The following is a 26448-nucleotide window of genomic DNA, read 5'->3' as shown; positions in this document are numbered from 1 at the left end:
CTTATTACCTTTGACTGCCTATCTCCTGACGACCCAGACGCTTGAATATGTGGAAAATAAGAAGAGAAGTTTTCTCATATTTGGTGAATGTGTCAGAAAACTAAAAGGTGCTGAGTTCAAATACATGCCAAAGATGTCATGATTTGGGATCACATAAAAGAGCCAGAAATAATAATAATAATATTAAATAATAATAATCTACTTTTTCTCTCATAGCGGTTGAAATTGAAGTTAGCCCCCTCCCACCACAATGTTCCCAATGAATTTAAAAATAACCAATACTATCCCATTGTAGACAATTAAGTTTTAATTAACATTTCTACAACAAACATGCAAAATAAAAACACTTAAAAAAAAAAGAGAAACAGTGTTTTCTCTCCAACTCCTTGGTATGCATTGACACAAACATTTTGAACAGACCTGCTCTTTGTGCATTTATTTGATGGCGCAAGATGCAATCTCTAAACTACAAGCAGTGTATGGATTGCTTGGGGCTCCTTTCCCAAGAAGAAGATGTGTGTTGTGTTTCGTATGGACTACACTTCGGTGTACCAGACAGGCCACTAATGCTATAAAAAATAGGGAGTAGCGCATCACAAATCCAATTTCAACATGATCATCTTTTGAAAACAAGCTGCCTCTTGGTTTCTTCTATTCTGAGAAATAATGAATGTTCACAGTTTAAAAAACAACTATTAACACTTCTTCAAAAGTAGTAAAATACAGAATTGAGAGGTTGATTCCTTTGGGTGTAAGAAAAATAGCTTTTTAAAATATATGTGGCTCAGTACAAAATATTGTGTGTAAAGGACGACATGATTCCAAAATTGGCTATGGCGGGGGGGGGGGGGGGTGGTTTACAAAAATACAAAACCATTTGCATTTCCAGAGTGCATAATTATTAGACTTCTATAGTGCAAACCAAAGGCTATCTAAATAGAAATAGAGACATCTCAGATATTTGCAGAGGTACGTAAAACGTGGAATTTCTTCAGAATCATACGGATGGAGCCCAATTCCCGATTGATTCTTTCCAAGCGGTCTTCCAAGGCCTCCTGCAGAAACCATTAAGACCCAAAGAAGGAGACATAGTCAAGACCAAGAAAAGACAACCTTCTGAAATGCAAGGTCCATACCAAGTCTCTACGTTTCACAACCAATGCCAGTTTTCCAATGGGAATAAAAGTATAACTATTGTGGCGTATTAGTACATGGAGAGGAATGTGAGAATCCCTCCAACCTCTAAATTTCTCTCGATGTTACTTCTTACAGAAAGACAAAGAATTGTGGACATGCGCATCCCCAACCCAGGGCCCTTCTGCACAGCCATATAACCCAGAATATCAAGGCAGAAAATCCCATAATATTTGCTTTGAACTGAGTTATCTGAGTCCACACTGACATATATTCCAGTTCAAAGCAGAAATGTGGGGTTTTATTCAGCTGTGTGGAAGGGGCCCCAGTCCAACCCCTTGCATTGCAGGAAAAGCATAATCAAAGAACCCCTGGCAGATAGCCATCCAGCCTCTGTTTAAAAGTCTCCAAGGAAGGAGCTTCCACCACACTCTGACACAGAGAGTTCCATTGTTGAACAGCTCGCATGGTCAGGAAGTTCTTGCTAATGTCCAAGAGGAATCGCCTTTCCTGTAATTTCAACACATTGTTCGTAGTCCTAGCACCCTTCCACACAGCATATAAAGAAAAGACAGCATATAACCCAGAATATCAAAGGCAGAAAATCCCACAAGATCTGCTTTGAACTGGGTTATCTGAGTCCACACTGACATATATTTCAGTTCAAAGCAGAAAATGTGGGATTTTATTCAGCTGTGTGGAAGGGGCCTCAGTTGAGAGTAAAGTATGAATTGAGAAGCACTGCATGTTATATTATATAAATGTGCTTTTTCTCTAGTGGCTCACTCACACATGCAGGTCAGCTTCTAAACTGCCAAACAAGGAGCACGTATATTTAAGCTAGGCTTAAGATGAGAAACTGCAGTTTGTTTTGCTATTATTAAGGTTTGGCGGTAAGGCCAATAATCCAACACATGCACACACCCCTCCCAGATGCATCAAAATCATTAAGAGTTTAAACCTGATTGAGTCTTGCCTGTAGAGTCATTCTCCCTCCAGCACATGGTATTCGACTCAACTGGGCCTCGATCTAGGAGGACAAAAGCAGATCAGAATAAAAGCACTAAGAGAGAGATTCTCTGAAAGAAAGCGAGGGACCATGCTCCTGTTCAACAGATCTTAAGACAGTACCACCATGGATTGTCTTCGCAGGTCTACCCACACTTGGAGATGATTTCCTGTTTTGAAGAAGGTGCAATAGATGGGTCTGCTGTGTGTTGCGGGCTGTCGCTCCATCTTCAAAGAAGTGCTTCTGTTTAGGTCAAAGCAGCATCACGCCTACAGCCTGGGTTTACCCTCAGTTTTCAGCATCCAAAATGCATAATTAGACTTAATTTGCTTCATTGAAGCAAATGACCTGTACTTTAGTATGGATGTATTTCAAATATGGTATAACCCACACAGGACCAAATATCGCATGCTACTGAATGAACTGTCTGAATTGAAAACACAACTGAAAACCTGTCTTTTTGGCAGGCCAACCCAGTCCGTTTTGACGAGGAATTTTAAAATCACATTCGACATTTATTGTGATTTCATTTTTGTGTCATATATTTTCAAATGTGTATGTTTAAATATGTGCTTTTATGGAATGTATTTTAACTATCTTGTGCCCCGCATCAAGCCATAAGGAGAGGCAGGCAATTCATAAATTATTTATCATCATCATCTTTCCTAGGGCTAGCACATAAGCCATGGGCAACATAATTACAGTATTTTCTTTCTGCAATTTTGAATTATGCCAAAAAGACAGCATTTTCATAATCGCTCACAGCAAATACTAGTATAGTACCTTCCAAACAGGGACATGCATTTTCCGCACACACCAACTTGTAACAACATGAAAAGAGACAATACTATCAGTCTCTACCTGTTGCTTTTCCTGCGTGAGTTCATCAAAGAGTCGCTCTGTCTCAGTCAAAGTCTTAATCCTCGACACATATTTGAAATCTGCCTCATAAGGTGCTGGTGCTGCTAAGGACAGGCATGGCTCGCTGGCATGTGCAGAGTGCTCTTCTTCCCAAACAAGAGGTTTCCGCCCTTTCCTTGCTCCTCTATGCAACGGGTCTGTGCAAGAGGAAGGCTTCACATGGCTGCCTTTGCCTGGGCTGGTGGACTGCAATTCTGTTCCCCCTAAATAAAAATGAAGAAATCTCATAACAAGCTCTCTACAGAACCATGATGAGGTATATATATATATATGTGTGTGTGTGTGTGTGTGTGTATACAATGTCATTTGTGTGCATTCAGAAGAAGACCTACAAGCCACTCTAAACACCTTTGCAGAAGGATATGAGAAGCTCGGCCTGGCATTGAACATTGAGAAAACTAAAGTGCTCTTCCAGCAGGCACCAGCCAATCCCTCTCCAATGCCAGAAATACAGTTTATGGTGTGACATTAGAAAATATTGACCATTTCCGCTACCTTGGAAGCAACCTCTCCACAAAAGTCAACATTGCCGATGAAATACAACACCACCTGAGCTCTGCGAGTGCAGCATTCTTCCAAATGAAGCACAGAGTGATTGAGGACCAGGACATCCGTAGGGAGACCAAGGTGCTTGTTTATAAAGCCATTGTCCTCTCAAACTTGCCATACGCCTGCGAAATGTGGACTGTCTACAGACGTCATACGCAGCTCCTGGAATGATTCCATCAGTCCTGCCTCCGAAAAATCCTGCAAATCTCTTAGGAAGACTGGCAGACAAATGCCAGCATGCTGGAAGAAGCAAAGACCACCAGCATTGAAGCGATGCTCCTCCATCATCAACTCCGCTGGACTGGTCATGTTGTCTGAATGCCTGATCACTGTCTCCCAAAGCAGTTACTCTGCTCTGAACTCAAGAATGGAAAACGGAATGTTGATGGACAGGAAAAGAGATTGAAAAATAGGCTTAAAACCAACCTCAAAAACTGTGGCATAGGCACCAAGAACTGGGAAGCCTTGGCCCTTGAGTGCTCTAACTGGAGGTCAGCTGTGACCAGCAGTGCTGCAGAATTCAAAGAGGCACGAATGGAGGGCGAAAGGGAGAAACGTGTCAAGAGGAAGGCATGCCAAACCAACTGGGACCGCCTTTCACCTGGAAACCAGTGTCCTTACTGTGGGAGAACATGCGGATCAGGAATAGGGCTCCACAGCCACCTATGGACCCACTGCGAAGACACCACCTCTGGAAGACAATCATCCTCGAGCTATGAGAGATCGCCGAAGTAACTAAGTAATAGTGCATACACACACATACACACATACAGAGAACAAGAACTACAAATTCATTGTCCTTTCTCAAAAATTCTGAAGTGCTTTGGGACTATAAGTGTCTTCGATTTCAAAATTTAGAGTATTTGCATATTCATAATGAGGTTCTAGTGTATTTTAACGGTTCTACATTAATATTTTGAAATTGTTGTTTAATGCTTTTAAAATGTTTGGATCAGCGATTGCATTAACCATTAAGTTTTAAAACACACTATAAGCCACTATGCATCCCATAGGGGAGAAAGGTGTTGCAAAAACCAAACAAATAAACATGGATCCCTAAGAACGATTGCAGTCACTATCAAATAGAGTTGGTAGCTGTGCAGAAGGGTAGATTTGGTGCTAAACTGGGCCTTTCTCTTGGTGTTGGGTCAGAGGGATTTCCCCCTTTAATGGATGCCTCCTCAACAAAGAGCAGCTAATTACCAAAGTCCTTTCTTGTTACTAATTACCATTCGAAGCAAGAAAATCAGTAAAAGTGCCCCCTCTGCTGGTCGTAGCGGCAAAGAGTTCCTATGAGAATGAAATATGAGAGTGAAATGGCAAACACTGAGGGAAGGAGGGCCAGGCGTGAATGGTGGCACACCTGCATCCTGTCCTTGCAAACTGACCCAAATGACTTGCAGGGGATAAAAACAAACAGTCATACCCGCAGCAACCATTTACCTTCTGAATCTCCTATTGAGCGAAACTGCAGCCGTTTTCGTGGGTTGCTGTACTGTGAGGCAGGCGCGGGCATTTCCAAATCGTCAAGTAAAACATCAAACCTGGTATTTGAGAGGGAAGAAAGATAGCAGAACATGTAGAACAAAATTCTTCCTTCTTCACTGAACACTAGCAAGGTTTACCCTTCAGGAAGGGCCTAAAGGGAAGCCCATATCCTGTCAAATTAAAAATAGCAACAAGACAAACTGAACTTGACAAAAGACAACTATTTTTCTTGGAAATCTAACTCTACATGCCAGATAAACCAAATATCATTTAGTGGGATTTATATGGGACACAGTTTAGATCAGTGTTTCTCAACCTTCCTAATGCCATGACTCCTTAATACACTTCCTCATGTTGCGGTGACCCCCTAAACATAAAATGATACTTGTTGCTACTTCATAACTGATTGGGGGGAGGGGGGGGGAGATTGATGTTGTCATTTAGGAGTTGCAGTTGTTGGGATTTATAGTTGAGCTACAATCAAAGAGGATTCTGAACTCAACCAACGATGGAACTGAACCGAACTTGACACACAGAAATCCCATGACCAACGGAAAATACTGGAAAGGTTTGGTGGGCACTGACCTTGAGTTTTGGAGTTGTAGTTCACCTATACCCTGAAAGCACTGTGGACTCAAACAATGATGGATCTGGACCAAACTTGGCACAAATACTTAATATGCCCAAATGTCAACACTGGTGGAGTTTGGGGAAAATAGACCTTGGCATTTGGGAGTTGTGGTTGCTGGGATTTATAGTTTACCTAGAATCAAAGAGCGTTGTGAACCTCACAAATGATAGAATTGAGCCAAACTTCTCACACAGAACTTCCATAACCAACAGAAAAATACTGTGTTTTCTGATGGTCTTTGGTGACCCCTCCAAGACCCCCTCATCCCCCCCCCCCCCCCAGCGGTCCCAACCCCCAGGTTAAGAAAGACTGGTTTAGATTATGAAATAATATATGGAAGTTCTAGGTGTGGGACTGGAAAGGGGAAAAAGGTAATGCCATACAAGGAACAACAGTATGGCTCCCATTTCAGCTGAAAAGACATGATTTCACTTGCTCAGTTTCACTTATTCACCTAAGGCCTTCTGTACAAGCTGATCTCCATCATTTGTCCGGTTGAAAACAACAGGGGACATATTCCTCACGGATATGAGAGTTGCACTGTGCAAAACGATGCATTTTAAATTTATATTCTATAACTGTTGTACCTTAATATTTATTTCGTGTATTCTAATATGAGTATTTTACAGAAATGTGTTCTGATATATGCATTTTATTGAATGTATTTTATGCCAATGTATTATGCCCTGCCTTGTGCCGTGAGGAGAGGTAACAAATTATTTATCATCAGCATCATCTGGTGGGGCAGATGCACAAACTGAATCCCCACACGGCTTGTTACTCCATGATCCATTATCACCCTCAGCGTATCCAATGTGGCAACCTGTTCACTCTGCAGATGCAGAAACAAGCAGCGTTCTGCTGCTCTTGTAATTCCCTGAAGTACCAATGTAGTTTGACACTGCTATCTCTGCCATATTGAGTTTACCACACCAACTTCACCTTCCACCTTCACCCCTGCTCTCAAGTGAGCCACCGAAACAATCTTACCTCGTCATCATGTTCTCATTTTTGCTGAGCAAGTGGCTAAATCCTGGAGACAAGTTTTCTTTCGGAGAGCGTTTGGGGCTGTAGGTCACCGCAATCGGCGTCAGCATTATTTCTCTCCTCGCTGCCAAGAGAAATCGCTTATCAGGACTTCGGTCTCAGTGCAGGCACCAGAACCTTTTTTAGTGCAACACTCAAGAAGTCCTTCACAAGGATGGGATTTTATTCAAGGATTTCCCCATAAGATTTGCTGGAGGCATACAGTAAGGATTACCAACTGAATCCAAACTGGCTCCAGAAGAGGTAAAGGCCTTCAGTTTGTGGGAGAGGGCTACACTGAGGCTGTGGAAAATGGATTGCTGGCACCCACAGCTCCCCTTCTGGTTCTGAGATGTAAAGTGGTCCTCCCATCACCATTAATAAAAATCAACATCTGTCTATTCATCTGTCTGTCTGTTTGTACCACAAAGGCTGTTGGTAGGTAAAGGGGCCCTTTGTGTCACTGGGAAAGAAAGGTGACCTGTGTATGAGGGGAGGGAGGAAGGAGCCACAAAGAGAGCTCTGCAGACATTGTGGAGCAGGCCCTCTCAGAGCTGGAGAAGGGAGAAAGAGATGGGGAGGGAGGGAGGAAAAGAAGGGGAAAAAAGGAAAAAAAGAAGGCAGGGAGGGAGTGGGAGGAAAGGAGAAGGAAAAAAGAAAGGAAAGGAAAAGGTATGAGGGGAGGGAAGGAATGAAAGACAAAGAAAGGATGAAAGCACCCAGACAATGCTGGGTATACCAGTGGTTTTCAACCCGTGTATCGCCAGATGTTTTGGCCTTCAAGTCCCAAAAATCCTAACAGCTGGTAAACTGGCTGGGATTTCTGGGAGTTGTAGGCCAGAACACCTGGGGACCCATGGCTTGAGAATCACTAGCATATACACTATTTTGCAGGTCACACAAGCTTTTTTTCGTGTCAGGAGTGACTTGAGAAACTGCAAGTCGGTGTGAGAGAATTGGCCGTCTGGTGTGAGAGAATTGGCCGTCTGCAAGGACGTTGCCCAGGGAATGCCCGGATGTTTTGATGTTTTACCATCCTTGTGGGAGGCTTCTCTCATGTCCCCGCATGGGGAGCTGGAGTTGACAGTCTGCGCTCTCCCTGGATTCAAACCTCTGACCTGCAGTCTTCAGTCCTGCTGGCACGAGGGTTTAACACATTGCACCACCGGGGGCTCCTGTCACACGTGCTGAGTTAGGGAGATGATAACAGTGTAGATGCATCCTCCTTATGCCTGAAGTCATTATCTCCCTAAGTCACACATGCTGAGTTAGGGAGATGATAACTTCAGGCATAAGGGGTGCATCTACAGTGTGGAATTAACACAATTTGACACCACTTTAACTGCCATGACTTAATGCTATGGAATCATGGTTGTTGCAGCTTGGTGAGGCAACCTCTTTGGGTTAGGTTGACAACTGGTTGAATGGGTAAGTCTCCCACTTTTTCAATTTCTCTGTGTTACTTTGTCTGTATTAAAAGTTGAAGAGAGTTCAATCACCAGACCCCAAAAGACAAAAATGACAAAACCTTTTTTTAAAAAAAGGAAAGTGTAGCAGGAAAAAGTCTAGTTTACAATGGGATGGGCACCATGAATGCACAAGATATGCAAGACAATTTTTTAAAAAATGTTATCAACAGCTCACACATATTCCTGATCTTATAAACCTGGCCATTCTTACTCGGAGTATTTGATTTCCTGTTCGAAGGTGGCAGAGAAGAGGACCTCTGGCCACTTGGCGAGCTGTATCTCTTGCTTCTGAGCTGGTCTCTGCCTTTCTCTGGAGACTGGTTTGAATTAAGGGCTACTTCGTCAAAGCCAACAGTTGGACGTCGAGGGGTTGGTTCTGAAATAAACAACAGCACAACAAGATGAGAAGATGTCCTTGTGGGAGTTTCTCCCCACTTTTTCCTTGCAAAAAAAAAAAAAATCTTGAGTAAGTATCAAAGTTGAAGACACTTTTTAAAAAACAGGAAAAGATTCAAGATACATAAAACTGAAATCAGGAAAAGATATCCGTGCTTGCTTTTTCACTTGATCTATCTCAAACATTGAGAGCAGGTCAAAAGAATGAGTGATTGACCATGAGATTAAAGTAGCATGACCTGCTTACAAAACTCGTTCAAATAACAAATATAAACAAACAAACAAAGAAAAGGGATATAAAATCACAAAGGAGAAAATACATCGGTAAGGCGATAAATGAACATGGATCTCAGCAAAGGATTGGAGGCAGCAATTCTGATAAGGGATAACACCTTATTTTATGGTGAATGCATTAGAATTAGTGTTGGATCAGTGGGGGAGAAAAGTGAAATGAAGTAAGATGCAACAAATATTGTTTTAAGCTTTGGTTTTAAAGCATAATATCGCACTTCATAAACTTTAGTATAAAGCAACGAACCCCTTGAAAGTAGTACAGCAGTTATTCCACACAGTAGAAAAAGAAAATTTGCCAATAGCTGAACGTCTAGTTTGCATAGCATAGAGCTGATTCTCACATGGTTCTTTCATCTAAACATGAGCCCATTTTAATTCAGATGCAGGAGAAATATCTGTGAAACCCAACGGGGTGACTCATGAAACAAAGACAAACCAAAGGGTCTTACTTGTAGGAGCAGCCTCCTCCTCTTCCTCCTCCTTCCCTGTCTGAGTGCTCCAGTTTTTCAATGCTTTCCTTTCTTCAAGTTCCTTAAATGCTTTTATGATGGGCGTTTCTGGGACTCTGGCTTCTTTCTTTGCCATTTCATTTATGAGTGAAGGATCTGAAGATGAGTCCTTCTCCGGAGGCGAGTGATGCCTGGAAACACACAACAGGATCATGCAGATTCATTACTTGTTATGATCATACTGATGAAGTAGTGACAAGAGATGCACTCAAGATGGAAAGGAATCCAAAGTACCGAGTTGCTATAAGTTTTTCAAGCTGTATGCACATGTTCCAGAAGCATTCTCTTCTGATGAGTGGTCCTCACAACCTCTGAGGATGCCTGCCATAGATGCAGGCATTAATACGGCCTGAAAAACTTACAGCAACCCACTGATTCCAGCCATGAGAGCCTTCGACAATGCAAATCCAAAGTACCATTTTACATGATTGGGTTCAGATCCACATTAAACTGGCTGAATGTAAGTCCCATTGATTTTGACAGAAATGAAGATAAATTAAACTACTCTGTACACAAAGGACAAAAAAAATGCAAGAAGCTTCCCACGAGACTTCAAAGAAGTCCAGAAGGGTAGTTTCTCCAATATAAGGCCCATAAGGACTGGGACAACAAGGCTTTCAATCTCTACAAGAGGGAAGTAGACTGGGGTATACTAGTGAATGATGATGATGATGGTGATAATGATAATACCCACCTCTCCTCGCGGTTCAAATCTGTGGGTTATTTGCATTAGAGCTGCAAGGATTTGCCTCCCAATTGTCTAAAAACTGCAGCAACAAAAATGTCCCCTCTGTGTAAAATAAACTACGGAAATTAGGAAGGAATGGAGTATCAACTCAGTTCTTGTTCTAAAAACAAAATACTGGGCTAAGTTTGCAAAAACACCCTGCTCTTTAATTCTACTAGGTCAGAATTAAAGTGGTTCCCTCAACCTTTGGTCCTTGAGGTATTTTGGACTTCAACTCCCAGCCATCTTACCAGCTGTTAGGAATTGTGGGAGCTGAAGTCCAAAACACCTGGAGGACCAAAGGCTGGGGAACCACTGTACTAGGTGCAAATCTGCTCAGGTTGCTTGTTACTATAGTTCTTCACATGAATGGGTTTATACCCGAATAACTTTCTGGAGCTGAGCCATTTTTGGCAGGAGGTCTCTTCAACACAGATGGCTAGGTGTGCTTCAGGCTATTCTCAGCACTCGGTCTACCATTAACCTGGTTTACAGGTAGTGAAAGAATTATATAGAAATGTTTTAAAACTAATTTGTTGCTACTTCATTGGCTTAATTAGATGCACATATTTTATTTAATTATTTAAAATTATGAAGTAATTATTGTAATTGTTATAGATGTTTAATCTTGGGGATATTTGTTTATTTTGTATTGTTTTATAGCATTGAACGCTTGCCATCCTTTGCTGGAAACCGCCCTAAGTTCCCTTGGGAGATAGCGCAAATAAAGTTTTATTACTGTTGTTGTTGTTTATTCGTTCAGTCGCTTTCATGACCTCATGGACCAACCCACGCCAGAGCTCCCTGTTGACCGTGGCTACCCCCAGTTCCTTCAAAGTCAAGCCAGTCACTTAGAATCATAGAATCATAGAATCAAAGAGTTGGAAGAGACCTCATGGGCCATTCAGTCCAACCCCCTGCCAAGAAGCAGGAATATTGCATTCAAATCACCCCCGACAGATGGCCATCCAGCCTCTGTTTAAAAGCTTCCAAAGAAGGAGCCTCCACCACACTCCGGGGCAGAGAGTTCCACTGCTGAACGGCTCTCGCAGTCAGGAAGTTCTTCCTCATGTTCAAGGATACCATCCTTGAAGTAATAATATAATAATTATATAGTGGCAGTATAATAACAATAATAGTAATACAACAACAACAACAACAACAACACTATGTGGTAAACAGACATGGAAAAGAGGGTTGTAGTGAAGGTTGCATTAATTTACAGATGACCACTTGAAGAATCACTGTTTGAAGTCAGCAATCTGTTCTCCATGATCTTTGTGAATCACACAAAGAGCTGATTGAATAATAATAACAACAACAACTACTACTACTACTACTACTTTATTTGTATCCCATCACCATCTCCCAGAAGGGACTCTGGGATACTTTATTTGTATCCCATCACCATCTCCCAGAAGGGACCATTCCTCAGCAAAGAGGAATGGTCCACATTAAGCTGGAATTGATGAAAGGACAGCATGACTCAAAGGCACATCAGCCCTTGCTCTCTCATATCCAATCTGGAATGGGAAATGAAGGTCAATGGTAGATGAAAGCCATTCTGGTAGATGAAAGCAGCAGAAGTCACTACTGCTCAAGTGGAATGAGTCTTGAAAAAGGCAATTTCCACTCATTTTAAGAGCTTCCGTAAAGAGATAGGGCATCCTTTCTCGAGACAAGGATAAGCTATGAAGAGCTGTTGAGTTTGATGAGAAACATAAAAGGCCAATGTTTACTTAACATCAAACAAAAGCAGGGTGCTTTCCAACTGAGTTGAAGGATTTTGCATAAAGGCTAGTAAAGCAAAGTCGGGTTGCATATGAAAACTAGATACTACTCTGAACTGAGTAAAGCATTACCTGACTCGAACAGCAGCAAGCTCACCTGCTCATTTAACAGATTTAATTGGGACTAGGAAAACTGTCTTCAAAGACATCAAATGAAGATCAACTGTCGCCAATAGCTTGAAAGATGCTTTCATCAACTGGGAGAGTATCACTAAGAGAGAGCATGTGGGAAACCTTAGTGACAAGGGAGGGGTGGGTGGGTGTAAGTGTCACAATCCTTTCCAAAAGTGCTTAACTAATGAACCCTTATTTGGAGCTAGTCTGGATGATATTGCTGCTAAATGCACTTATCCATGGGTTTCAAATGCAGTAGAAACTCCAAAGCATGCAATATGGCAATCAGTAGGGAAACCCGAGGCTACTAGAAATGCCCAAACAAAACAAAGACACTCAGGATCATATGGCTTCCAAGTAAAAGGTTCTGTTTGTTGTCAATATGGCCTTACATTTAGATGAGGCTCTCCCATCTGTCAGATGGCAACAGCAACCAGAGGATAGGTATAAGACTCCAACACAGAGCAAGAGCACATGGAGAGTAACATCTGTAAGAAGTTTCTCAGTTCTCTAATTCTGAATAGGAATCTAAGCACAAAGACTTGGTTCTTAAGTGTGGAGGACTTAAGAAAGTGAACCAACACCAGTACCTGCATCACACTCTGAGCAGCCAGAGATTTCAGCACTGAGAAAGCTATTGAAATGAAAAGAAGGATATTGGGGCATCAGTTATTGACAGTACTCAATACTGAAGCTATAGCTAGTGAGGCCAAAGATACAAGGCTCTTCCTGTTCAAGAAATGCTGAGATTTCTTGTTTTTCTTTTTCTTTAGGGAAATATTGGCATTTGCAGAGAGTGAATTCTCTTTTGAATGATTACTTGTAGAGCTCCCCAAAACTGACTGACAAAATGTCAGGTTGTTTTGAAGTGCAGGCAGTCCCTGAGTTACAAACATCCGACTTACAGACAACTCATAGTTAGGAATGGGGGTGAGACAACAGAAAGTGAGAGAAATCTACCCCTCGAAAGGGAAATCCACTTCTGAAAGAGTTATCGTGAGGAGAAGGCATCTCAACTGAGGGTTTATCCCCAATCCTTGCTTCCACAACAAGCAATTTTTTTCAAAATCCAACTATCACAGGGGCAGAAAGTTGAAGTGAAATCTTGTGAACAGAGGCACAGACAACAAAAGAAACACCACTGGGGTGGTGACTTTACCCTAAGCTATCCAAAGCGGATCTATCTATCTATGGTTATCATGACCTTATTTCCTGGTTCCTGGCTTCACACAAAATTAGGTCATGCCTTAGACCTGTCCTCTGCATATTTGAAATCTGGGAGAGCATAGGCATGGAAAACAGGAGCAATGCAGGGGAGGGGCCAAGGTGAGGCGTGAGGGAAATAAACTGTCAGTTGGAATTTTGTTGTGTTCCCTAATGTATGCTTTTGAATTAAAGCCTTCCAATTTTGTTTGTGAGGTAATTTCTTCACCAGAAAGCTACAGATCCAGACAATGGTTGGAGTTCCACTGAAAAATGTACCTGTTCTGACTTACAAACAAATTCAATTTAGGAACAAATTTTCAGAACCTATCTTGTTTATAACTTGGGGACTGTCTGAAGGTAAAGGCAGTTATGAGAGTAATGCTGAATCTTGAACACTCAGAGCATCTGATATAGAACCTAAACTCAGTAAGGACAAAGTTATTGAGGCCAATGCAAGAAAGGAAGAAGCTTTAGAAGTCATCTTTTTTGTTATCTTTTTCTTCAAAGGCAGCAGGGCTGGATTCAGAACTGGATTCTTGGTGACCAAGTTAGCTGAGCTGGAGCCTCCTCCTAAGCAGCCAATCTCACTCTGAATTGCCTATTCTTAAGTCTGCTTTGGAAAGTTTTGGTAAATGTTGCAAGATGGAATTTATGGCCCTCTCTAAAACAGTAAAGTCACTCAGATGATCTATTTTATGAGGATTTGTTTTCTCCCTTAAAATGAACTCAATTTAAACAAAGTCTTAGAGGCATCTAACAAAAGATAGGAAGGAACAGCCCAAGAAGATATAGCAAAGAAAAAAACTATACAAATGAAAGAGATAAGGTAAATTATTCCACTCGAAAAAAGGAAAGAGCATATCCCTGTAGCAGGTGAAAGGGAACTTGGATGAGGTGAAGTTAGGCATGAATTAATGCTGAGTTGGATTGAGGGGTGTCCTGCCAGAAATCACTCATTTCTAGGATGTTCCACAAAAGGTTCTGGCACAAGCACATTTGAGTGATTCATAGATTCTGCAAAGAAAAAAACATCCTATATTTTGTTGGTAATGACAACCTTCATTAAGCTTTCTCTAGTAATGTTTATCTATGATCCTGTTGTTTCCTGTTTCCTGTATGTATGTTCTGGTATGCAGCTTCCTTTACTCTATGCTTCCTGAGAAGTTATAAAAGAGGCTGCAGACCACATGACTACTTCAGACAGAAATACTAGCAGACTACAGACTACTTCAGACCGGAGATCACACACTTGCTTGCTGTTTTTGCTGTAAGAGATGTCCTGGCTGGATGGCACAGAGAATGATCTCAAACATACTTGAAACTGAACTGATAAGCCATGTACCTGTGTTATACTGAACACATGAAGGTTGCGAGTAAACCAAATATGTTATTTTTATCAAAGTCTACTTCATTTTAGTCTCTTGAGTGTATGATATAAAACAAGTTGTTTTATGAGCGAGTATATATTTTGGGGCATTGAGAAACACTTCTGAAGCAGTGCTGTTTTTATGCACTGGCAAAATCTCTGCTTTCCTAACAGATCAGAGATAACAGGTTATTCAGTCTAACAAGTGAAACCCATTGCCTGGTTATATCTGGTTGTATACTGGAAAGGAAGATTCTACTCTAAAGGGTTTTTGGGTCTTCTCTGAAAGGTCGTGCATATCTAAAAAGTTATGATCTCCAAAAGGTTATGAATGCCATTTTCCAAAATATTTTGCACATGATGCCAGTTGGAGGACCTTGAGTAGCAGTGGGAAATATGTGGCCGTCCAGATCTTGCTGAACTGCAAAGCTCAGCACCTTACCGGCAATTTGTGCCTGTTTCTTCAAGCCGATTGTCTTGGTCTTCTAAGGGCTGCCCTGTGAAGATGGAATACTCTGATCCTGGTATCAACCATTTCCTTCTGCTCACATCAGAGCCTGCCAATTTGCTGGTAGAAAAGAAAGTGTGAGAACTCACAAACAATTCAGGCTGTTGTTCTTGGAATAGGAACAGGGAGAACAATATTCTACTAGCCAAAGTTAGTAAGAAATACAAAAATACATGGTTCAAAAACAACTCACTTTATGAAATTATTTTGTAAATATAAAGATTTTGTAAATATCTGTAGACATGCCAACTTAAGAAAACTTCTCCCATACTACTGCTATGAAAATCTGGATTCCAGAAATTTTGAGATGTCACCATTTCAGCTGATTCTACAAAAAATGCTAGTATTTTCTATGGTTTCAATTCTATAAGATTCTAACAAACTTGGGACAGTTTATCCTTGGTTGGCTTCACATCCCAGGCAGGTAAGCAGCATTTTATGTTGAGAACAAATAGGACTGTAAAGAGACCTAACTCTACATTACCAATGTTGTTAATTACAATAACTACAATGAAAACCTTGCCATATCTGGAAATGTATTTATCTCTTAAATACCAAGACAAACGGCTTGTCTGCACTACAGAGATTATTCTTCATCAAACCACACAACTAGTATATACTATTCCATCCTTCTTGCAATCATTATAGTGTCAGGAAACATGAATTGTTCACTTCCTCATAAGGTGATATTTACGATGTGCTTACTTTGTATAAGATGTTCTAAAGTGGCTGTCTGCAAGATGGCGGAACTTAAGCACATTTTCATGCTCCAACTGCTTTATTTGGGCTTCAAGTTTTGAGACTGTTCTAAAGCAGGAGGCAAGGATGACATTTTACAAGATTATTTAAAAACAAAGGACCGAAGCAAAAGTTTCACCCACCAATCCTCTTGCGGAACTCCCAGGGAATGGTACATTTACCTTTTCAGATCAGATATCTGAGTGTGTGCATCCAGCAGCTTGTTCTCAGTGATATTTAAAGTATCCTATGAGAAAGAAAAAAGTACATATTACTCTTACATACAATGTAAGTTGAAGCCAAATTGCTTACCTGTAAACGTGTTTCTTCGAGTGTTCTGTCTGTGAAATTTGCACATGTGGTTTTCCCCTGTGCATGCGCAGCATTTCGGAACATTCTAGCTCTTAATAAGTTTTTTAGACGACACCCCACCTATCCTCCCAATGATATATAAGTCCGTGGGCGGGACTAAGCCTTAGTTCCTCGCCGCAGACAGCAGCGAAGTACCAGGCATGACATTAAAGGGGAGGATGGGCGGGTTTGTGCAAATTTCACAGACAGAACACTCGAAGAAGAGGTAAGCAACCTAGGTTTCTTTTTCGTGCTGTCTGTGAAATGCGCACATGTGGTTGATTTAGCAAGCTACATACCTGGAGGTGGGTCATGCCACGCAGGAAAATAATACAGCTTTGCCGAAGGAAGCATTTTTCTTGGCTAAAACGTAAAGCTTGTAGTGTGCAGTGAACGTGGATAGGGTCGACCAAGTTGCTGCTTTGCAGATGTCTTCAACAGAGATGCCTCGTAAGAAGGCCTGTGATGCGGAGACCGATCTAGTGGAATGAGCTTTGATTCCAGTGGGTGGATCTTTGCTGGCCAACTGATAAGCCAGATGGATCGTGGAGACTATCCATGATGACATCCGCTGAGTTTAAACTGGAGAACCCAGGGCGTTTCTCCTGTATTTCAGGAAAAGTCTGGGGGACTTCCTATATGAGGCCATTCTATGTATATAAAAGGAGAGGGTCCGCTTGACATTGAGGGAATGAAGGGCAATTTCAAGGGGAGAGGAAGATTTGGGAAAGAAAGCTGGCAATGGTTCAAAAACAACTCGCTTTATGAAATTATTTTGACACATGTGGAAGTGGGAGACAACCTTAGGGAGGAAGGTGACATCTGTGCGCAGGACAACTTTGTCCTCATGGAAACGGATAAAGGGAGCATCGGAGCGGAGGTCCGTGAGCTCGCTGGCTCTCTGTGCTGAGGTGATAGCGACTAGGAAAGCCATTTTCCAAGAGAGATGAGAGATGTCGCTAGTTGACATGGGTTCGAAGGGAGGTTTGGAAAGTTGGGAAAGGACAAGTTCTAAACTTCAAGGGGGGGGGGGGGCAAGGAGGTGGGTGGATATTTTTGTATCCTTTAAGGAATAGGCGGATAAGAGGTTCTTGAAAAAGGGATTGGAGGCCCGATTTCCTCTTGTACCAGTACAGTGCTGCAAGATAGCACTTGATAGAGGGCAAATCCTTTTGTTGAGAGCTGGACTAGGAAATCCAGGACAACAGGGATAGGTGCCAAGTGGGCTTGATGGCCTAGTGGTTGTAGGAATTTTTGAAACATATTCCACTTATAAGTATAGGCTTTTTTAGTGGATGTCTTTTGGGCTGCCTAGATTATGAGTCGGACCAACTCAGAGAGGTGGGATGTGGCCTGATCCTCCATGCTGTCAGGTGAAGGCAGGGGAAGTCTGGGTGTTGGATCAGGCCGTCCTCGAGGGTGAGGAGGTATGGGTCGGGCGGGAGGCGTAGGAAGTCCCCTTGGGAGGCTTGGAGAAGGGGAGTGAACCAGGGTTGGCGTGGCCACCAGGGGGCAACTAGAATGCAGTTCGATTCATCGGAGAGGAGTTTCGCCACGACCCTGGTGAGCAGGGGAAGTGGAGGGAAGGCACAGAGGAGACCGCAAGACCATTGAAAAAGGAAGGCATCTCCTAAGCAGCCTGGGAATATGCGAGGCCGTAGTCTTGCGCAGTATAGAGGGCAGTGAGTGTTCCTTGGGCTCGCAAAGATGTCGACTTTGGGCACGCCCCAACGGTGAATTAAAGATTGGAAGTGTCTGGGATTGAGCCGCCATTTGTGATTGCTCACTGGCATCCTGCTCAGGGAGTCTGCCAATATGTTCTCGTCTCCGGGGAGATGGATTGCTATGAGAAAGGTTTTGTGATGGATGCACCATTCCCATATTCGAATGGGGATGGTGAGGAGAGTGGGAGAATGACTCCCCCTTGTTTGTTCAGGTAGTATTTGACAGTCATGTTGTCTGTCAAGATTTGGATTGTGTGGTTGGAGACTAGAGTGGAAAAGGCCCGGAGGGCTTTCTCAACTGTTATGAGCTTTAAGGCATTGATATGATGATGTTGTTCCTGTAGAGACCAGCGGCTGCTGATCGTGAGACCCTGAAGGTGAGCGCCCCATCCGAAGGAGGAGACGTCTATTGTCAGTGAGAGTGATGGGCGGGGGTGTGTGTGAAGGGGAGTCATGAGCACACATTGGATCTCTTTGTCCACCATGACAGGGAGTGGAATACTGATGGGGGGGATGGAGGGTCATGGTTTGTTAGTCGTGTGTGGGACTGAATACTGGGATTGGAGGGGGCAGAGGCGGAGTCGTGCAAACGCAGTGACGTTTGTAGTGGAAGACATATGGCCAAGGAGGGATTGGATAGACCAAGCGGAGCAGCGGCCTCTTGATTGGAGATTGATAATAGTGTCTCTGAGGTTGGAGAACCGGTCTTCCAAAAGATAAGCCATTTGTGAGGTGGAGTCTAGGATGGCTTTTATGAACTGGATATGCTGGGTAGGTTCCAGGTGGGACTTCTCATAGTTGACCACAAGGCCGAGATTCTGTAAAAGAGATAAAATATAGGGGATGTCAGAGGACAGTTGGGCACGGAAGCTAGACGAAAATAACCAGTTGTCCAGGTAAGGGAAGACGATGACGTCCTGTTGGCAAAAGTGCGAGGCGACCACCGCCATGCATTTGGTGAATACCCTGGGGGCTGCGGACAAGCCAAAGGGAAGGACATTGAAAGAAAAGGACACATCATCAATGGTGAAGGTAAGGTATTTTTGATGGCATTCTCTAATGCCAATATGGAAATATGTGTCGCATAGAACAATGGTAGCTAACCAAGCTCCTTTCCCAATGAAGGGAAGGCTGGTAGGGAGAGTAATCATTTGAAACTTACGTGGTTTCATAAAAGAGTTGACATTGCGGAGGTCTAGAATGGGGGGGGGGGAGCCGCCATCTCACTTGTCAACAAGAAAATATCGGGAGAAAAAGCAGGCATGGAGTTGTTGAGGTGGGGTGGGGGATACGGCTCCTTTGAGGAGAAGAGAGTGAATCTCTTCCCATAAAGCGGGTGATGATTGAGTTGGGAGGATCGTCCCGGGGGGGGGGGGGGGGAGAATCAAATTCTATAGCGTATCCCTTATCTATGATCTCAAGGACCCAAGCGTCAGAAGTTATGGACTGCCAATGGGGGAGAAATGGGTGGAGCCTGTCTAGGAATGATTGAGGAGGGGATTGTAGAGATAAATGATGTTGAGGTGGGACGGCGCTAGAAGCGTCATTTTTTTGTTGTCCGGTGGTTTGGAACCCTTGAATGGAGGTGGTGGTCGTCTAGGCGGTGGGGCGGGGAACTGGGGCCTTTGTTTTCCTCTGTAGGAAGAAGAGTTGTAGTGTCCCCGAAAGGGCTGGGGGTATTGGTAGTATGGTCCCCATCTCTGGCATTGTAGGGTTGATATGGTTGTTGGCCATATCTGGTAACAGTCTGTTTCATTTTGTGAAAGTGTTCAAGTTGTGAGTCAGTCTCTGGATTAAAGAGGCCCACTTCATTCACAGGCAAGTCCTCGATCAGGGATCTCTGAGAAGGGGAGAGTATGGAAGACCTGAGCCAGGCATGTCGCCTTAGAGCAGCCACTCCTGCGATACGTTTTCCCGAAGAGTCTGTTGTGTTTTTAGCAAGGTCTTTTTGAAGATTGGATAGAAAAAGTGCTTCCTGTCTGAATGCCTGGTCGGTTGGTGGTAACAGGTCAAGGTAAGGGCCCAACTTATTACACAGGGAAGTTTGATAAACGCTCATGTAAACACCATAATGAGCGATGCAGTCAAAGAGACATGCTGAGGAATAAAATTTCTTTGCCATGGGATCAAGCTTTCTTCCTTCTTTGTCAGAAGGGGATGATTGGTTTCTTTGTATTGGCTTAAGTAGAGCGTCTGTAACAATAGAGTTTGCCTTTGGCAGTTTGGCCAGCCAAGAGGCAGAGGACAAGTCAATACAGTATAAATTTTCTGCCACTTGGGGGTGGCTGGAACCAGCCCTGGGGCTATAACAGAAGTCTTCAATAGTTTGAGAAGGTAAGGTATTGTGGGGAGGTCTGTAGAGGGATGAGGTTGTTGTTCAGCAGAGGAGAATTAAGGATCTTGGACCATGTCAGTCGATTGGGCAGGAGTGATATTCAAGGCTCTGATGAGGAGTGCTGAATTTTTTTTTAAATCTTCAGACTGAAGGTCGGGGTCAGGGTCTGAAGGGGTGGGAATTGGGGCTGGTATGTCAGAAGAATCCAGGTCAATTGTAGTCTCTTCAGGGTGGGGTTCCTGGGAGGGAAGGGTAGGTTGAGGAGGAGGTGGTGTTGGAGTTTGGGGGGGAAGAAGAGACAGGGGGAGGAAGGGGAGCAGCCACAGACTAAGAAGGATGGGAAGAATGACGAAAAGGTAAAGGTTCAGGAGGGGGCTGGGAACGATACAGTTCTCCAAGTGGAAAAAAATCCCGGGTAAAAAGGAAAGGGAGAAGGATACATAGGAAAAGGATAGTCATAAGGATAGTGATAACGTGGATCGGTGGGGTGGCTTGAGTGCCTTGAGGAAAAGCGGGAGGGGCTCCTGGATCTGGATCAGGACCGGGAGGGTGAAGGAGAATTTCTCCTCTACCACGGAGACCACCTAGAGCGGTAGGAGCGGCTTTCAGGCTGTAGAGATTGTTGCGGTTCCGGGGAGGGAGGGGTCGAGAAGGAGGGGGTTGAGCTGGAAGGAGGGAGGGAGGAGAGTCCAGGGGAGGCTCCTCCTGCTCGGTACCGAGCTGGCCCGTGAGAAGCTCAAATGGGAAGAGCTGGGGCAGTTCTTCAATTTCCAGGAAGGAAGGCTGATCACACCCAGACTGTAAGAGTTGAATCAGCTGCGGTGGGACGTGGTTCTTCAGGGGCTAAAGACTGCTCATAGAGCCGTGCTTTAAGGCGGGAGTCTCTACTCTTTTGAGCCCTAGTGGTAAAGGCTCTGCAAATCTCACAAGTCTGGGGGTTGTGAGATTCTCCCAGGCAAAGTAAACATTTTAAATGCTTATTGGCTTCAGGGAGGTTAGCCCCACACGCCAAGCATTTCTTGAAGAAAAGGGAGGACATATTTCTCTTATCTGTTTGTTTGCCAGTCCGTAGGTCAGGGTTGGAGAGAGTAACGTCGTCAGGGAGTCCAGTAGTCGAAAACAATATAATCCGAGAAGCGAAGAAGGAGAGCAAAATTCCTGTACTGCTGCTGGTGCGGAAAAAGAAACTAAGGCCTAGCCCCTCCCATACCATTGGGAGGATGGGCGGGGCGTCGTCTAAAAAACTTATTAAGACCTAGATTGTTCCGAAATGCTGCGCATGCACAGGGAAAGAACCACATGTGCGCATTTCACAGACAACACAAAGAAGAAATAAATATTTACTGAGTGGTATCAAACTCAAACATTTTTCCTCACCTCACATGGGTTGCTTTCAACACTTGACTGCACCCCTGTAACAAATCCTTCATGAACTTGAAGCTTCTCTTCAATTTTTGGATCTCTCAATTAAATATATAATAACAACAACAACAACAACAACAACAACAACAACAACAAACAATCAATTCCACTTGGGATCATTTTGATAAATACAAAAGTTTATTCTCACCTTTACTCTTTCATGTTCTTTCCCAAGGGAGTCATATTCTCCTAAAAGCTATAAAAAATCATACTACCATCAATTCTTTATACACAAAAATCATGAACAGTTTATCTTATGTACTGTTTTTATCTTGAGTCAAAAGATACATATATCGGTTTAATTGTATGCCCCAAAATCCCACGATAGAGGACAAGATACAAGTATTTACACAAACAAACAAACAAAAACATTTTGGGCCAATATTTTTCAGCATTTGGGGTTTTGGTGCTCTCAAAGATCACATGAGGCTTGTAGGCCTTATGTGCCACTCTGTGCTATAACATAATTCACCAAGAGCACAACTAACCAGCCACACTCAGGCATAGAAGCAATCCATGTTTTCAGAGAATCAGGCATTATTGGGGTGCAGCAGAATATGCATGCACGTTCCTTAATAAGTAGAAATAATTTAACAAACCACGGACCTCCCCCAACTGTGGATTGTTATTGCCCTGTACAAACCACTACAGTGCTAGCTTTAATTTTACCACATATGCGTTTTGTGTTAATTATTGATTTAGTTCCAATCATAAAGGTTATAGTAAAAAGAAAGTTAAACTATTGGGCTGTCAGCAACAATGTTTTTGGATTAAAAGCCCTGCCTTGCTATGATGAATCAATCAAATGTTACATTTCAAATTTCAACATAGCAAGGACAGGCAGAGAAACAACTAAACTTTATAAACTGAGTTTTTCTATTATAAATGTTAGCTATCAATAGCTGATTTTTTTAAGAACCCAAGAAAAATCTAGGATTAGTTTAGAAAAAACCCTGAACACAGAGTGTTAGTTAAGAAGCACATCCATTGAGCTGTTGGAGACAAAAAACAAAATGAAATTGAGTAGGCAGAGATGAAGATGTTTTCCCAGGTGATGAAAACCAACATGTAACCATCTGGAGCTAAACAAAGAAGAATAATACATCTTTTGAAGTCCAATGGCTCTCACAAGGAGAGCAAGAAAGAGAGAGATCTATTACAAAGATGTTTCTGTTTGAGCAGAGAGAGCTGTAATATCAGTATGAAGTTATTCCACAATGGAGTAGCCACTCTCAACACTGGGAAAGGCTTGTCATTACAAAATACGATTTGTAGCGATCCCCCCTTCCAACTAAGAATTCACCTCAGTCTCAAATTACCTCAAACAGGATGCTCTGCAGCATTTAACCTCACAATTTGCGCATCTAACTGAACTTACTCAAAATGTCTATCATCCCATTTAACCCCAAAATAACATGACCCTGCATTTTCCAACTTACGTTTTGAAACATTTTGTTCTCTTCTTTTAACCTGGCGTCTTTATTATCAGACAGCTTGTAGGCCTTTTCAAAGGCTTCTTCAAGATCCTTAAGCCTCCTCTTGAGACGGCTGATGGTGTTATCTTTTTCTTTGCTGCTCGTTCGCATTTCTTCAACACGTTCTTGCAAGGCCTTCGCTGTATTGCTGACAGCACAGAAGCGTTCCCTCCAGTCTGTCTGAAACACGAACAGGGTCAGGGTCATAGAAGGTGGGTATTTAAGGGAGGCCGACATTGCAAAATCAGCAATAACCACTATAACATTATGAAGTACCGGAATCAAGGCAAAATAGTTTTCCATTTTTATTTTTGATGAAAGTAGCTGCATAGTTAAAGCAATGGTATTCCCTGTAGCAACCTATGGATGCGAGAGCTGGACCATGAGGAAGGCTGGGTGAAGGAAGATAGACGCTTTTGAACTGTGGTGTTGGAGGAAAATTCTGAGAGTGCCTTGAACTGCAAGAAGATCAAACCAGTGCACAAAATAATGCCTGGCTGCTCACTGGAGGGACGGATTTTAGAGCAAAGATGAAGTACTTTGGTCACATAATGAGAAGACACGAAAGCTTGGAGAGAAGACAATGATACTGGGGAGAATGGAAGGAAAAAGGAAGAGGGGCCGACCAAGGGCAAGGTGGATGGATGGTATCCTTGAAGTGACTGGCTTGACCTTGAAGGAGCTGGGGGTGGCGACGGCTGCAGGGAGCTCTGATGTAGGCTGGTCCACGAGGTCACAAAGAGTCAGAAGCAACTATGAATGAATAAACAAGAGCTGCTTAACAAGCTATGGACAAATGCTATGGATTTTTCCATTCATGCATGGCCACAGAACTTTCAGAGAGCTCCACAGAGCCCTTTCCAGGTTTCCCCCCTAGATTTACACATAGAATCATAGAGTTGGAAGAGACCTCATGAGCCATCCAGTCCAACCCCCTGCCAAGAAGCAGGAATATTGCATTCAAAGCACCCCTGATAGATGGCCATCCAGCCTGTTTAAAAGCGTCCAAAGAAGGAGCCTCCACCACACTCCGGGGCAGAGAGTTTCACTGCTGAACGGCTCTCACAGTCAGGAAGTTCTTCCTAATGTTCAGATGGAATCTCCTTTCTTGTAGTTTGAAGGCATTGTTCATTGTTAGGTAATGTAACAGGACACTGGGGAGAATGTGAGTCTGTGTATCACATAAGTCCTCACATTCCACACCAATTCTCCTTCCCTACTGCCTCATGTATCTTTTCACTGCTGTATCATGTTTTCTAGTTTCTTTATTTACAAGAATCTTTTGTAAGTAAAGCTACATTGAACCCTCCACCTTTGTGGGTTTGACTAGATTCGGATATTCACGGATTTGATTAAAATATTCTCTCTAGGTTCTTCAGTGCAACTCTATGGCCAACTTCCACTGGAAGCAGATCACAAGAGTCGCACTGCAGAACATAGAGACAGTATTTATTTATTTATTTACAACATTTATATGCCGCCCTTCTCACCTCGAAGGGGACTCAGAGCAGCTTACATGTAAAAAGTAAATACAATATATTATATTACTACCATAGCACAATATTAATATTACATTGTACTGTAACATTATACTGTAATATTATTAGTAATATTACATTTAATATAAAATATATAATTATAATATATTATGATTAGTACTATATTGTATTACATTATAATATTATCAATATTATATGTATATACAATATATTACATTACATTACATTACATTACATTACATTACATTACATTACATTACATTATATTATATTATATTATAAGCACAGTGCAGGAGACAAGATGGAAATGCCTCCATGGCCCCTCTCTTCACTCTGATCTTAGAGCAGCAGTTGGTGCTGGGAGGGAGCTCCCAACTGATGACACTCGAGGTAAGATGGAACTGCCTCCATGGCCCCTCTCTTCGTCTGATCTCAGACCAGCGGTTGGTGCTCAAGGTGGGGGGGGGGGGGGGCTCCCAACTGATGACACTGGAGGCAAGATGGAACTGCCTTCATTGCCCCTCTTTTCACTCTGATCTCACAGCAGCGGTTGGTGCTGGGAGGCTCCCAACTGTATCTCACATCCACTCCACCTTCATTTAATAGAGATGGGATTTTTTTCCTGGACTCATTATAGTGTATTTCTTGTACTGAAAGAAAGAGCCTTCATTATGAAGAGGAAGCTATAGGGGAGGCGGTTGAAGAAACCGAGCCTTTCTGTAAATGCGGACGTGTGGCATATCAGGATTCAGACTGTGGCATAAACAAACAGTTCAAGAAATTGAGAAACAAGACAGGGCTTGTCACGTCACACTTTTTTGTTTAATATAAGAAATTAACTTATATATGAACTCAGCCATAACACACACTTACCACTTCCATTTCCAGGGTACTATTTCTACACTCCAGGGCTTGCATGCGATTGTTAGACTCATTCAGTGCTGCCTCTAGCTGGTCACATCTACATTTTAAAAGATGACATTTTAAAAAGCTTTAAACTGGAAAAATACTTCGAATGTTAAAAATCAGATGATGGCCGAAACTGCACTGGAAGCCTATTCGAACCCAGACACTGCAAGTGTGCTTTTCCAAAGCTACAGTACTTTTGTCCTCAAAAGTAGAAAGACGCATGTATGTGAACCCCCAGCACAACCATGGACGTTCTCCCCACACCAAGCCCAAAGAGAAACATGTCAAATACTTTGAAAGATGGAAATTTATGCTAGAATAACTCTTTACTTGAAAGCCAAGAGTGCCCCCCTTCCTCCCTCATTAACTGACATCTCAAAATTTAAACAGTGATGCTCTATGTTTATCAGTATGTGCCATACCTAATCAAAAATGAAAATATGCATATTTTCCCCAACTCAGCTATTACCTGTCAGCAAGATTTTGATTGATTGTCTTCAAGTCTTCAGAAGGTGGTTTATGGCTTATTTCCAGCTGCTGCTTTAAGCTTTGAATTTCTGCATCATAATACGCTCGTAGATCAGCAATATGTCGAGCATGTTTTTCCCTCAAATTCTGCCTAATCCTATTTTTTAACATGAAAAAAGCCATACTATTACATCATCTTACTAGACAGAAATAGTTTCAAAGCAGAAAATAACCATTCTGACACTATTAAGATTTATTGAAACAGAGGAAGGTTGAAAATGCCATTTGATGCATCATGGGAGAAGATGTATTGAACTGTTCAAAGCCAAGAAGTTAAAATCCCATGCAAGCCCCTGGGTGTGATAAAGTAACTTTCTGAATTAGTACCAA

At 42.6% G+C, this 26448-nt stretch overlaps 1 protein-coding gene across 4 annotated transcripts in view; it reads right to left on the bottom strand.

The window, feature by feature from the left end:
• Positions 1-289: 289 nt before the first annotated feature.
• MPHOSPH9 (M-phase phosphoprotein 9) overlaps positions 290-26448 on the bottom strand; it is a 51722-nt gene continuing 25563 nt past the window's right edge. For 3 of the 4 annotated variants that reach the window (XM_060785512.2, XM_060785514.2, XM_060785513.2), the window contains exons 11-24: positions 26060-26215; positions 25555-25642; positions 23147-23362; positions 21856-21903; positions 16058-16122; positions 15843-15944; positions 15072-15197; positions 9367-9557; positions 8439-8603; positions 6723-6843; positions 5057-5157; positions 3005-3267; positions 2096-2164; positions 290-1055 (exon numbers count right to left, since the gene is read on the bottom strand). In XM_060785512.2, the coding sequence (XP_060641495.2) occupies positions 954-1055; positions 2096-2164; positions 3005-3267; positions 5057-5157; positions 6723-6843; positions 8439-8603; positions 9367-9557; positions 15072-15197; positions 15843-15944; positions 16058-16122; positions 21856-21903; positions 23147-23362; positions 25555-25642; positions 26060-26215 (1813 nt within the window). In that variant the 3' untranslated portion in view covers positions 290-953. The remainder of the gene's footprint in view (positions 1056-2095; positions 2165-3004; positions 3268-5056; positions 5158-6722; positions 6844-8438; positions 8604-9366; positions 9558-15071; positions 15198-15842; positions 15945-16057; positions 16123-21855; positions 21904-23146; positions 23363-25554; positions 25643-26059; positions 26216-26448) is intronic. The other variant, XM_060785515.2, reaches the window with a different exon arrangement.

The sequence above is a fragment of the Anolis sagrei genome, chromosome X (assembly GCF_037176765.1).
Source record: "Anolis sagrei isolate rAnoSag1 chromosome X, rAnoSag1.mat, whole genome shotgun sequence".
NCBI lineage: Eukaryota > Metazoa > Chordata > Lepidosauria > Squamata > Dactyloidae > Anolis > Anolis sagrei.
Note: the sequence above shows the minus strand (reverse complement) of the source record. Positions and strands in the feature narration are given on the sequence as shown.